General features: G+C 39.8%; 2 protein-coding genes across 3 annotated transcripts in view; both read right to left on the minus strand.

Annotated features, from left to right (window-relative positions):
* The window catches only part of LOC129750621 (serine/threonine-protein kinase 3), a 37,805-nt gene extending 36,108 nt beyond the window's left edge, over positions 1 to 1,697 (minus strand). Inside the window, exon 1 of one of the 2 annotated variants that reach the window (XM_055745612.1) lies at positions 1,542 to 1,697. The gene's annotated coding sequence lies outside the window, so the exon portion shown is untranslated. Of the gene's footprint in view, positions 1 to 1,479 lie in introns of both variants that reach the window. The other variant, XM_055745611.1, reaches the window with a different exon arrangement.
* A 2,080-nt stretch (positions 1,698 to 3,777) lies between these two features.
* Positions 3,778 to 14,459, minus strand: part of LOC129750629 (transcriptional coactivator yorkie-like) — a 60,872-nt gene continuing 50,190 nt past the window's right edge. Inside the window, exons 3-7 of the mRNA XM_055745625.1 lie at positions 12,368 to 12,679; positions 7,363 to 7,463; positions 7,145 to 7,295; positions 7,010 to 7,074; positions 3,778 to 6,592 (exon numbers count right to left, since the gene is read on the minus strand). Of these exons, the coding sequence (XP_055601600.1) occupies positions 6,488 to 6,592; positions 7,010 to 7,074; positions 7,145 to 7,295; positions 7,363 to 7,463; positions 12,368 to 12,679 (734 nt within the window). The 3' untranslated portion in view covers positions 3,778 to 6,487. The remainder of the gene's footprint in view (positions 6,593 to 7,009; positions 7,075 to 7,144; positions 7,296 to 7,362; positions 7,464 to 12,367; positions 12,680 to 14,459) is intronic.

The following is a 14,459-nucleotide window of genomic DNA, read 5'->3' on the forward strand; positions in this document are numbered from 1 at the left end:
AGAAGGTTTTGCTCACGATCTTTCGAATGAGTTCTAAAGAATTGCAAAATGTCATAAGATGGCTGAGATATGGCCGATAAAAATGTTCATGTTTTTGAAGGGGTGAACCCAAACTTTTGGCCGACAGTGTAGGTATTTAAGCAGAGTGTGAGCAGAAGTCTCAATCATTTTTCTATTGCTTATTTCTCACATTAAAATTTTAAGCTATCTAGAAATATTAACTTTCTATAACTGTTCTATAACTGCTCAACCTGCTTAGCATGTTTTTCACAAACAGAGGTCTCAATCAATTTCCTAACAGTAGAAGTTTTATTCTATGTGATGTGAGGAACAGAAGTTTCAATCTGCTATAGTCCTATTTGCCGCTGGTAGTGTTCGTGATATTATGTAGGTTGTTTCACCAACACTTATCAGTTTTGGGACAATCAACCTCAAAAACAACAATGTGTGCCCGTTTTTTGTACCGAGAGCTTTTGAGGTTAATTGTCCCGTCTCATCTGTACACGCTCAGCAAGTGTGCGTAAGAAATGTCAAAAACAACTCTATATGACATTTTCCTTAGAGCACCTGTATCCGTTGTCCAAACAGCCGGTTTAGACCCAAATTCCGACCCGAGCAACCGCACTGGTGACCTATTATACCAGTTTCAACCCAACTTTTTTTAGGGCTGGTATAAGGATTGATCCAAAACTGATTAGATTTGGATCCAATTTGACGCAGTTCTAAATCGTTTGGCAGTTAATGGAACACGAGTGCAGTTGCCAGTATTTTCATTGGATCGGGTCTTATTTCTTTGGTTCAATTCTTGTATAAATTAGACCCAAGAATAGACCACGAATACAGATGCCCTTATAACCAGAAATCTCAATAATTAGATTTGTGACTGAATAACGCCTAATCCCAAAAGGTTCATTGATTCGGACGAAACAAATTATTTCAGTTTTTCAAGGATAAGTCTGGATTGATAGAATAAACAGACTATCTGAAATGAGGAAGCATAAGCTGGAGAATTTAATTTGATGCCGTTAGCGTAAATTATTATTAATTTCACGAATCAAGGAAATTCGTGCTTAGATTTGTGACTGAATAACGCGTAATTACAGAAAGTTCAATTATTTGGCTGAAACAATTCATTGAAGTTTTAAAAGGATTAGTCTGGATTGATAGATTGATGAGACTTCAATAAACAGATTATCTGAAATACGGAACCATAAGCTGGAGAATTTGATTACGTTAGCGTAAATATACAGATTATTCAGAGCAAGAACACCTAGAAGTTATTTCAAACAGAGATTCGTTTCAAATATTTGGTATGTCGCAATTGTGTTGGTTCGCTTCCAGGCAGACATATTAGTTCTCCACCCCCGCAGAGTATAGACTTTTGGTTATCACACCATAATTTATGAAATTGCTCGAACAAGAATCACCAGCAGAGCAGCAGAAGCAATCTTTGTGCTTCTTTTTCTTCTTTCACTGTACCGTAGAGGGTAAATTTTGCGTTTTCACTGAATGAATCCGATCATAAAGAAACAATAACAAACCAAACTTCCAAACGGAGACCGGTCCCCTCGAAAAACACCGGGTAGACCGAAACCGATCGAATTCAATTAATAATCGCGACGAACCGACGACGGAAAAAATCAACACACCCGCGCCGCGCACAGATTCCGAATTCGTTCTCGCGTGACGACGACGGCAACCAAAACATGAATGCCGAAATGGCGTTTGACGTTTTTGAATGAAATTATCCGAACCGCGGCAACTGGCAACACGTCTGGCTGCGTACTTTTTATTTTGTCGGAGCTCGGGAAAAATAATTCTTGACACGCTTCCGCAAAAGAACTCAAATTTGGTTCAAATTAAACATGTCTCAATTTTAAAATTCAGATTAGTTTTATAACAGCAGTTTTGAATAGGGGGAAGTGTTCCTAAATGCGCATATTGGGAAAACGAGCGCATACATTCCAGACTGTGATCACTTGATTAAACGGAAATAAAACTTGTTTTCGGATAATAAATGAAAAAAAAAACCCTTTTCTGTTTCTAATCTCAATATATTTCTTGAATTCAGTTTCATTTCATTGGGATTGAACAAAACAAAACAAAATTGAAGATCACTTGTTTGCTTGCTTGGCCCTAATAGTTATTTATAATGCTGGCGACGGCGCCGAAGATGTGAATAAAAACTCCACACGCACACGTGGCCGATGTATTTTTTGAGTTGGTTATTTGCTTTTTCAGTTTTCAACGGTCCTACGCCGTTTGGCCTAAAGTCATTTGGCATAAAGCCGTTTGGCATAACGTCGTTTGGCATAAAAGTCGTTTGGCATAAAGTCGTTTGGCATAATGGCCGTTTGGCATAATGGACGTTTGGCATAATGGTCATTTGGCATAATGTCCGTTTGGCATAATGGCCGTTTGGCATAAAAATATAAAAATTTATAAGGTAACACAAAATGTTGCTAAACATTAAAATACATAAGTTTTTTCTCAATTTACCGATTTTCTAGGTTAAATCAAATCCCTAGGAAGGTCCCGTGTTTCTAGGTTTACCCAAAGCTAGGGACAATCCCCTAGCCCGGTCCGCAACGCAAAGCGTAAGGACCATACTTCATTTTAGTTCGAACGCGAAGCGTGAGGAGGCTTCCTCGAAATTTTGATCCATCATTTTAGGACGGCCACGTCTTTCTAGGTTTATTCAAAGCCCTAGGAAGGCCCCGTGTTTCTAGGTTTACCCAAAGCTAGGGACAATCCCCTAGCCCGGTCCGCAACGCGAAGCGTAAGGACCATACTTCATTTTAGTTCGAACGCGAAGCGTGAGGAGGCTTCCTCGAAATTTTGATCCATCATTTTAGGACGGCCACGTCTTTCTAGGTTTATTCAAAGCCCTAGGAAGGCCCCGTGTTTCTAGGTTTACCCAAAGCTAGGGACAATCCCCTAGCCCGGTCCGCAACGCGAAGCGTAAGGACCATACTTCATTTTAGTTCGAACGCGAAGCGTGAGGAGGCTTCCTCGAAATTTTGATCCATCATTTTAGGACGGCCACGTCTTTCTAGGTTTATTCAAAGCCCTAGGAAGGCCCCGTGTTTCTAGGTTTACCCAAAGCTAGGGCAATCCCCTAGCCCGGTCCGCAACGCGAAGCGTAAGGACCATATTTTATTTTAGTTCGAACGCGAAGCGTGAGTAGGCTTCCTCGAAATTTTTATTTATCATTTTATGCCAAACGGCCATTATGCCAAACGACCATTATGCCAAACGACCATTATGCCAAATGGCCATTATGCCAAACGACTTTATGCCAAACGACTTTTATGCCAAACGGCGTTATGCCAAACGGCTTTATGCCAAATGACTTTATGCCAATCGGTATACAATCGTTTTCAACGATATTTAGGCCTCAAAACTTTCGCGCCCGAAAAGTGCTCCTGTCCTGTGTGTCAACACTAATTCTCTACGATCGACGGTAGAGAAATAGGTGACCGTATTTTCACTATATTTTTGATCTTTTAGTAGTACCGCGACTATTAGAAGAGTTTGATTTTCTTTTTGTTTCACTCCCAATGCGAAAGCTAGATTTTAAGACCTGTCTGCACAATCAGTTATGACGGTTCACATTTTCATCAACGCGGATCATATTTTCTCACAAATATTGCTTGATGACGGCGGTATTATTGCTTCAAAGTTGTTGAAAGTATATGGTTTTTTTTTCATTTAACCTTCTCTGTTATTGTCATTTGCAAATCTAAACCTAACACAACTTATCACGTTTCATTATAGTTTTACAGTACAATGTGTTTGCGTTGTGGTTACAAAATTCCATGTTTCTTGAGATGTGAATTGCGGCGAATCTTTTCACGCATTATTAATTTTCTGTAAGTGGACGGCTATAGATTCAATAACAGCTTGGTTTAGAAAATGTGCTCTTTTCGAGAGAGATCACATAGCATATTGCGCTTAGCACGTGGACGACGATGGATTTGAATTCTTTCTCAGCAAAGCTGTTGGTCGAAAAATTTAAGCCACAATTTAGACGGCACCCCTCCATTTTTGGGGGAACAAAAAACGGTTCAAGTTCTTAGATTTTTTGTTTTAAATGGGAAAAGGAGGGAATTAAAACATTTAAAATGCATTTCCGGGACGGCTCACACTGGAAGGGTACCGCTGAACTGAGCCACTTATAAAAGCAATTTTGTTACACTTTGAAGTATTTTCATGTTTTCAAATAAGGCTGCTCATCGGTCGTTTGCTGAGGGGACAAATTAAACGGTGTCCCATTTTTGTTTGAAAGAAAAATGATCACGCGAGGGTTCCAATTTCGGAACGACTACTCTCCGACTGAATTCAAGCAAATATATTTCGATTCTTTGTGGTGTTCTTGTTGTTGTTTCAATTTTTTTTTCAATCTTCTTTTTGTAACTTAATTTGTGCTGTTTCTCAACCTTTTTTTTTGTTTCGATCTTTTCCGGTTTTGGCTAGGATACTTTAAATATAGCTTATTATAACTAGTTGCCAATACAAAAAAAAATGTTACTAAAATTACTAATTTTGTATGCCACATGTGTTGAGCCATGGTCTGAGATAAACCATTATCGGCTTATATGCTTTACTTTAATATAGAAATTATTAATACGATGCTGTATAGGCTGCAGCGAAATGACAGTTGATTTTGACTGAAAGATGAGCGCGTAAAAGTTGATTTCTAGAAATACGAATAGAATAATCATTTATTGCTAGAGAATAAATTTTCCGTTTGAAAATAAAGATGAAGGATGTTAAAGGTTGAAATTTTCTTACTGTAATCAATCGATTGCTTTCCATATGAATAAGTAATTATAATAAAAGATATTTAATATGACTCCCTAGACAAATGTTTTCAGTTTCGGTTTATTAGGACCATCGTGTAGTGTGACGAAATGAGTTTTTGTCGTCGTCTGGAAACACCAACTGAATCGAGATTTTATTTGCTTTTGTCGTTCGGGTAGAGTGTGTTCCTTTTCTTTTCTCCCCTTTTGATATTGTTTTCGATCATTTTCCTTATGTGCTAGTGTTCTTTAAATGTTTTTTCATAATTTTTAGCTTGTTTTAAATCCTCTGTAATACCTTACTACTTGTATGTTCGCTTACATTAGATATAATTTCTCTAATACAATTTGTTTTTACTTTTGATTATTATCGAATATGGATGATCTTCTTATGATGATGAGCTGTTTCAATGTTTCTGACAGAGCTGCCCCGTGAATCAGCTGCAGAATATGCTATGCTTTGAAATTCACACATTTTCCAAACACTTCACATATTGCTGCTTTGCTCCTTTTTTTTAATAATTTTATTAGCTACTAGTAAAAGCAGTTTAGGAAATTTTCCGTTTTGCTTCCTTGAAGGCACTTTTGTTTTTGAGTGTTAAGTAGTTATTCTTTCGGGTTTTTTCCCTCCTAACATTATTTTGATTTTCCATCAACGCATTCTATAAAAATGCACTGCGAAAGTGTAGCTTTTTTCTTCAATTAAATTACATTTTTTTAGCTCCTAACAATGTGGTTTATAAAATTTGTAAAATCTTTCAAAACGAAACTTAATAAGACGGAAAAAATCGCTAAACTTTCACTTGACCAAAAAGAGAAAAACCCTACTTACTATTGCATCTGATTTCACTCGCCATAGAGGAAAATATAAATGTTTTAGAACTCGCTCGTTGTTGCTCGAGCTCGAGTTTTCACAGATACGACTTTGCGTACGACCCAAACGGGGATTTTTTTCTGATGTCGATTCCCCCGGCGATATGTAGTCAGATTTAAGAAAAACTTTATGGGGGAATCTACCCATCCGAGTCGTACTTTATAAGGCACTTGATGATTGCGTTCGCAAAGCATTTTTCGCGACTTGCAATAATATATAGGTAGAGTCCTAGAAGAGGGAAAAGTTCAAGTTCAGATGTCTACAATCTTTCTTCCCGAAAGGAGTTGTTCCTGTTGGGTGGTTTTCATACAACACACTTATTTTTGAATAAAATTACGTTTCCAGTTTTTTTAGCTCTTCTTCTAGCTTTTACTCAATCGTTGGGGGTTTCGGGCGTTGGATTGAGAGTGGTTGAGCTTTGTTGCAATAATTGATCTTCTTAACATTAAGTAGATATTTGCATGTGGGCATTTTTTTTGTTTCAGTTTAGTTCATACTTCGACGAAAGCTCGTCATCCCCGGAAATTGCAAATCTTATCACTTGATTTTTTTCTAAGTCCATCAACCACACATATGTACTTATTTGTTTTTCTTCTTTCCCTTCTTGTAGATCAGTATGTTTCGTATGATAGTAAAGGACCGAAGTTTTCCAGTAAGTTTTTGCTTTCGGTTTCATTTCCAGTTTTGATGGTTATTCATCAATCATTTTATAATATTTTAACTAATTACTCTCCGTTTTTCTGCAAGTTACATAGGTGAATGCACTCGCTGCTTTCTTACTTGTTCTACTACCTAATCATCACTCTGCCTCTTATATTATATCGTACAACGTGTTGTCCGGCTTATTACTGGAGGGATCTATAAGATTCAGATTGCTGACGGCGTCGATCTTCTCCAGCAGCAAAGGATCGTCGAGCTACAAATAGAAAATAGGGAAAATGGTATTATCACATAATTTGCTACATATGTTTAGATTTAAGAACTGCTATAAGTTCCGACTTTAGAGTTTTAATTTAATTAATTTAAGTTAATAAAAAGCTAAGTTTTTCCAAACATAATGTGGTCTACGTGATACTTTTATGATGAATTCCATAGTGGCTCCAGAGAGTTCCAATGAAGAGTGACTCTAGAGAGTGTTTCAAAGTATAAAAATCGCGGCACGCGATTAATCTCTTTTATAATACTACTTTATAATACTACTATAATACTAATCGTAATCACGATTCAGATTCAAAATAGGAATCGGCAAACGGCATTCTGATTCATAATCGCTGCCATAATTTGAATTTTATCAAAAATACTTTTCTAGTTGAAAAGACACCTTGCTACTTACCATAAATTCGTCTGGAGTTTCTAAATTATCTCCAAATGTGATTGTGTCCATTGTGTTGTCTGTCACTAAAAAGAAATAAATGAACGTTAACTTTCTTCTAACAGGGATCCAACAAATTTTTGCTCCAAAACTTACTACTGAGCCCATCCATGCTGTCGTCTATGCTGGAGAGGAAGTCGGGCGTGTGGGTCATCGATTGCGATATCGACGATTCGCTCAGTCCACTGTCGCCGGATTCTTGGCGCGAGTGGTCCGTCAGCTGCGACAGGAACGGATCTTCGCCCATCTGTTAAATAAGAAAAAAATATGTAAAAACAAATAAAAAAACTAAATTTTTTTTTCTAAATACTCACGTGTGATTTGATTTCTTGTTGCCGCTTTCGGAGGCGTTCCCGCTCCAGCTGCAGGTTGTACAACCTCACCGTCTGCTCCTGAACCGCCCAATCTTGGTTAGCTGCAGGAGAAAGGGAAAATAGAAACACCGAATTAGAAAATCTGATCCACTTTTTCATTGGTCAAAATTAAAACGAATGTGATAGATATTTCTTTAAATTGATTAATCACAATGAATAAAAAGCTAAACAAACTACTAATCCGGGTAAAATAGGAGTAGTTAAACGATTTTAATGTCTGAATGAGAGCGCAATTAACAAAGGAAAAAAAATTGCTTTTCTACGTTTCAATCTGTTCTCTAGCATACATTAAATATCTTGTTCCAAAAAAACTTATTGCATCTGGCAACCCTGTAAACCGAACAGAGAAAAATGTTCACTGCCTTCACGTCCACGTTCATTGATTACTTTCCTCATCGACGCAGAACGCCAGATAAGTGTGAATGTCGAATCTCTAACGATTGTGTTCGAGGGTTTATGTCAGTGAACACATCCTAGACGTTTTTTGTGCCATACCACTTCAGGGCCTTGAAGTTTTTTCGCGAATTCCGTTAGCTTTCTTCCTTCAGTTATAGCTTGACAATATTGTGAGCTTGCTTGCGATATCTCAGATGAAGTGATTGAGGTTCTACTTGGCATAGCTGCTCATTCTCCTTACCCTTAGGTCTAAAATCAATCGAAAACTGTACCTTCAACGCTAATGACTGATCCAGGTTCGTCTTCACGCAATGTTCCGAAAATCACTCAATTCTCATGAGAGACACTGAAACGTTTTCAACAGTGCCCAGAAGTGAGCTTGAATGATCGACTTTGATGCGAATCAGCTCTCGCTTTAGAATCTTGTTTACATTGACCTCGCATTGTCGCTCTGCCGAACCGACTCTCTAGGGAAGCAGCATCATTCGGCTTTGAATTTTTCCAACTGGAAACGTATCATGAGCGTTTCTTCCGAGTGTTTTTCGGAACATTGTCTTCACGTTTAAATCATATCATTTTTTCACCAGCAAACGAGCCGGTATATTTCCTTGTACGTCATCTAGATTCTACGTTACAAACAACGAAGTGAACAACTGATTCACGTGGTCTACGTTCGTCAAAACTTAACTGAAGATCATGTGCATCAAACTTCCTGAAGTAGTCATTGAGCGCGGTTCTTTCGTCTATTCACAGAAGAGGCATAGACGGATAAATATTGTCATTGAGCGCGGTTCTTTCGTCTATTCACAGAAGAGGCATAGGCGGACAAATATTGGTTTGAACAGTTTACTACAAACATAGCAAGAGTCTCTCTTGTCAAGCCTACCGCGGAAGGTCGTCGACAAGCAAGGAAACACGAGACATCATCATGGTCGGCAAGCCGGGACTCGGCGGAAGTTCGTCGTGCCATTGGTGAGGCAAAAATCGACGACTTTACTGGGGCATGACGCCTTCCTAGTGGCTCCAGCCCGACGACCTCCACCCCGCTCGTAAGTCCTCCAGTGGCTCCGACGACCACCGCCTGGCTCATGATTTGAAGACCTCCCAGTGGCTCTGGTCCGACGAAAATGGCACAGCAACCTCCCGTCTGGCTCCCGGTTCGTCGACCTTTCAATCGTCCCGAAAAAACGATCTTCCAATGGTTCGACCTTTCAGTGGCTCTGGTTCCTGCAGCGTATGTTGACGTATTAGTTCTAGACCTTTCGAGGGTTGGGATCTCAGCTTACCAATCATGTTTTAACGAAGTTCTTGTGTGAACAGTATTATACCCACTGTTTTTGTTTTACGACTTTAAACTACGAGACTTTCTCTAGTTAGCAGCTCAGGTGGTAAATGATTACTTGTGCAGGGATCGAGAACTTTGCGAGCTTCAACGTATGTCCTAAGCTAGCTGAAATTAAAACGTTTCTTGAGAAGGTCCACAACTTTTACAGGCAGCGACTTCTAAGCCATTGAACATAATATCGAAATAGCTTACATCCTGGAGTCCATGTACGACTGCTGTCGGCGGTTTAAGCGTTTGTAAGATGCTAGCCCTCATATTTCAAAGTTGTACGCTTATCCTGTCCAAAAAGCTTCGGTTAATCGAATGGAAATTTGTTAATGCAGCAATTTGGGCAGTGGAAAGGAGAGACTTGTTCTGCTTGGAGGTAAAATTTGGAATACTTTAATTTCTAATTTCACGTTCTTTTTATACTAGCCTGTTCCCTAGATATTAATAGGAAACCATAGTTACAATGGTTTGTTTCTTTGTTTGTTTGTTGATGTGTATGTTGTTATTCGTCTCATCGATTACTACGATGAGACAAATCTCAACACTCCTCCTCAACATACACACTGTAGTCTGCTTACTGCCCCCGGCGGCTCCCCTTGAAGATGGGGTTGCTCTACTTTCACACCCCACCGGACCTCATCGTTGCCTTCATTGCACGACGCTCTCGCCCCTGTTGCAGCTCGACGACCTTACTTTTGGCTTCCGGCTCGTTGCAGTCTCCTTAATGCGGCTCGAAACTTTCGCCTTGCGACTCGTCGACCTCCGCTTGGCGTTTCTGTCCGATGACCTTCCATGGCACCGGCTTGACGACCTTCCGTGGTACCCCGCTCGCAAGTCTATCAGTGACTCCTGGTTCGACGACCACCACCTGGTTTCTGACTTGACGACATTCCATGATACCGGCCCGCCAACCTTCCATGGCTTTCGGTACGACGCCCTACTAGTGAATCTGGCCCGACGACTGCTTCGTTGTCCAGTGACCTTCCAAGGCACCGGTCCGACGATCTTCCATGGCACCGGTCCGACGATCTCCCAGTGGCTCCGGTCCGACGTGTTTGTTGGTTTCGTCTCGACGCTCTGCTTACTGGCTTCCCGATCCGATGATCTTCCAGTTGGCACCTGGTCCGACAACCTTCCACGGTCTCCGGCTTGCCGACCATCCAGTGGCCCCGGCTCAACGACCTCCATATGGCTCTGCACCGATGACCTTCCAGTGGCTCTGGTTCCTGCCTCGATGACCTCCCAATAATTTCTGGTTCGTTGTCCTTCCGGGTTTCGGCTCGTTGTCCTTCCTTCGACGCTGGCACTTCCTGCCACTGTTGATTCAGCTTCTCCTTCCTCCTTTCAACTTGTGCTGGGCCCATAGCCTGTTGTTGGAAACACTTTGGGTAGTTGAAAGGAGAGATCTGTACTTCTTGCTGGTAGAACTTGGAATTCTTTTTTTCTATCTAATTCGCTACCTTAAACCAAAGATCTCCAAGTATCAAAATAGTCGGGCTGTTGTTTTTTCGAACAAATCGTTGGAGTCACCTACACAATGTTAATGGTGCTGCCGCCCTGCGAGATGGGATCCAAGCTGTGCAGCTTTCCACACAAGCATTGCAGCTTTGCATTAAAGCTTTGAGTGGATGCACATCATCAAACTAATACTTAGAAAATCAAGCATAACTTCACTCACACAATGTTTATGTTTATATTGTTTACAACAATGCAATTTGCGCTGGTGCATGTGTGTGCGTGAAAAAAGTTCAAACTCGAGCTTGGATCTCAACCCGTCAACTCTCATTTGGTTTGTCGCCGGAATTCCGTGGAAGCCGTTAGCGCCTGCTTAAACACTAAACCATGTCCATGGTTACGATTACTAATTGTTTATTCATTATATACAACATCATGCGTGTGTTGCTATTCATCTCATCGATTGCTTCGATGAGACGAATCTCAACAAAACTGTTGAGTTCAATCTACATTTTTGGTCAGGAATCACCCCACTAAAGATACAGGTCAATAAGTCTGACTGAATTTGACTCGAAAACTTTCCTGTTTAAAAAAGATTTCATGTTTTTTTGGAAAATTTCTGTCATCAAAGCACGGAAATGCTTATATTTCTGCTAAGATTTTGGAATAACAATCTGATAATCGCGTGCATGCCGTTCCAGCCAAGTTTAATTCAAAGGAGAATTGGAAATATCGTTTTCTGGTTTGAAAAAGTTTGTATGGGACCGAGAAAATCTACCGTAGGCGAAAAAAAAGTTAGTTGTACCTATTTTATCAAGGAAAATAGTGACTGGTGGACCAATTTCCAAATCTAGTCTACATAAAGGTGATTTTGGAAGACGACATTGTAATGATTTTACAGTTAAAACAATTTTTTCATTCATAACTTTTTTCTCCTATGGTATATTTTCTTGACCCCATAGTGCTCTTTCAAACATTGTGTACACCAGAAAGCAAGGTTTTTACCCAGTATCTTTTACTCATAATATTATATTTTTTAGTTTTTCAAATAATGGTTCTCAATTGTTATTTTATCTAGTCGCTAAATTGAATGTTCGTAATGGCAGTCAGAAGCCATGATTAAAGTTGTCTTTTGATTTCAGTTAAAGGAATGCGTTTGTGGTATGGTTACGTTTTCCAATTTTTCAACTGTTGATAGAATCAACTAGGCACTTCCGTAGTACATTATTAAAGGGATGCTGTAGTTCATAAATTTTCTCTTAACTCCACCCGTACATTAAGATTGATCCTCTAAAAACAACAGAAGCCGTTAATTGAAAAACTAACCCCAAAACTATAGAAGATTGAGTAGCTAGAAGAAATACCATACAAAGGAAACAGTGTTGCAAATAAGCGTGATACTCCAAGGTAAAAAAAGCATAGGAAAATTTGCCGTTAGAATTGTTACGAGGTTAGTAAAACAGTTGTTTCTACAATACCAAATTGGAATTGGATAGCCGGAGCAATAGTTAGTATGAGAAGATCCATAGATGACGTCACTACTACTACGTAAGAATACTATATTTTCTAGTGGCTTTTCCGAATGGTGTTGGTGGCGTTGGTAGATTTCAGATTCAGATGGCAGATGACAGATTTTGAAGAGAATTGGGGTGGTGGTTCCACACTTTGCGGTTCTAACTTTTGCCTACACAGAGGAGAGCTCTCTACTGGAGGAGGAGGATGACAGGTGGTGGCGTGACAAAGATTTACGGAAACACCTACACAATCGGGGATCCCTCCAGGTGGTCGTCCTCGTGACGTGGTTGATGTAATACCGTTCGCCTTTGGGCGTGATTCCTTCCTCCCAGCCGTCCGGAAGTGGACCGATCGGGGTGCCGCTGTTCAGCATCGGGATGTTGCCGTTGTTGCTGGGTGGTGGTAAACTGCTGCCATTGTTGCTGCTGTTATTGTTTCCGGGGACGGGAACGGGGCCAGGGTTGTTGTTGTTGTTGTTTACGTTTGCTGATGCTGGAGGAGCTGGAGGAGGTGGAGCAGGCGAATCGTTCGACATTTCAATCGAATCTGAAAATACCACTGAAAAGACAGTAAAAAATAAGATTCCTTGCTAGTTTGGTTAGTACTTTTAAGGGAGGGCCTGGGGGGATGGTCTCGCGCGATGGTGGAACAAAAGGTATGTGTGTGTTTGTGTGTGTGCGATGAAATGAAATTGTGTGCAAACATATAACATAAGAACCATTTAAGCTGATGAATGGAGTAACTCATAAGGTGATTATTTACATTTGCGCTTAAACAATAAAACATATTCAAAAAAAAAAAACGCTTTATAAAGTCAAAGATGGTATCTTAAATTCTAACAAAATAGAAAAATACTTGAACCACTTTTATGGTCAATCAATTTACAGTGTTCCGAAGTTCACGTTCAAACTGTAATAAACGTGAAACGCATTATGGATGCCTTATTGATGAATAAATGCGTTGGTTTCCCACTGCACCCTTTTGTAATTTCGTATTGATCCCACCCACCCTACCTTCGATCCGCTTCTTCCATCCACTAGTCGTGTCCAAAAACATCAATGAAGTTGTGTAGTAGTAATGGAACCGATTCATTCATATTTTTCCATACCCTCCCTACCTACTAAAAAAAAATCCAAACACACAGAAGACTGCGACCGGATCTGACTAACTAGTAGAGATAGTAAACCGATGATGGTGTGGAAGAGTAGTGGTGGATGAGGCCAATGTCTGCTGACCTACTCTCTCCCGATTATCCGTGGTGGTAATTTTTTTCCAAACGACGAAACGAACATCGGAATCATCGTCGCCGTCATCAGCATCAATAGCGTGGATCCAATTATCATTAGGCTAGAGAAGCGAAGATCCGAATGTAGGTGCAAGTACGTCCGGTTACCATTTAGTATACCCACTAGCACCAGCAAGAAACACCATAACAAGCCGCCGCTCTCATATAGGGTGAGGAGTGAGAGGGTTTCTCGCTCGATGATGAGCTGGAGGGTTAGCCTGGCTAAGCTCTTGAGAATGAGACTGAGACTAGTCAAAAACTCTCTGGTTTTCCTAGTAACTCTATTTATCTCTCCCGATTCTCTTTCTCTGATTGAACAAAAGTCAGTCTATCATCAATTTCAGCGCCATTTGCAATCATCATCATCGCCTTCACCAGAAGATACTCGAAAGATCTTCTAGCTTCATCAATGATTAACTGCTGGAAGCTGATCAATGTACGAGTGTTTAATTCTTCAAAAAAAAGTTCAAAGAAGGAAAATTGTACAGGATATGATGTTTTTATCAGCACCATAAAAAGCTGAATAGCCTTCCTGCAAGCTCTGGTTCAAGCTTTAATATAACATTTTGAAGTTTAAAAAAAAATAATTATTTTCTTTTGACAATATTGTCAAGCTCAAAGTTTTTAAAAATGATCCTTCTTATCACTGATCACACTGACATGACACTTTGAACCAAAATCCGATCATTTTCTGTCTAATTTTGCTACCTATCATCGGTATTGTGAACCCTGCAAAATTTGACAAAAAAATTCAATGTAGGAATAATTTATCTGTTTAGCCCGACTCTATCGTCGAAATTGCCTATTTTCCTTAGAAAGTTGGGTGGCATTTTCATCAAAAGCGATCGATGCGCACTCTAGCTAGAATCGATATTGCGTACTGCTGAAAAAATTATCCAACAAACGAAATCCAGTCCAGAGTGTCAATTTGACACTCCAAAAGTAAAATCTATCTAAGTCGTTTGAATTATAATTAACTAGCTGACCCGGTAAACTTCGTTTTACCTTCTTATGTATAAATCGTAATAAATATTTGATTTCATCTACACGCTC

Source organism: Uranotaenia lowii, chromosome 3, assembly GCF_029784155.1.
Source record: "Uranotaenia lowii strain MFRU-FL chromosome 3, ASM2978415v1, whole genome shotgun sequence".
NCBI classification, from domain to species: Eukaryota; Metazoa; Arthropoda; class Insecta; order Diptera; family Culicidae; genus Uranotaenia; species Uranotaenia lowii.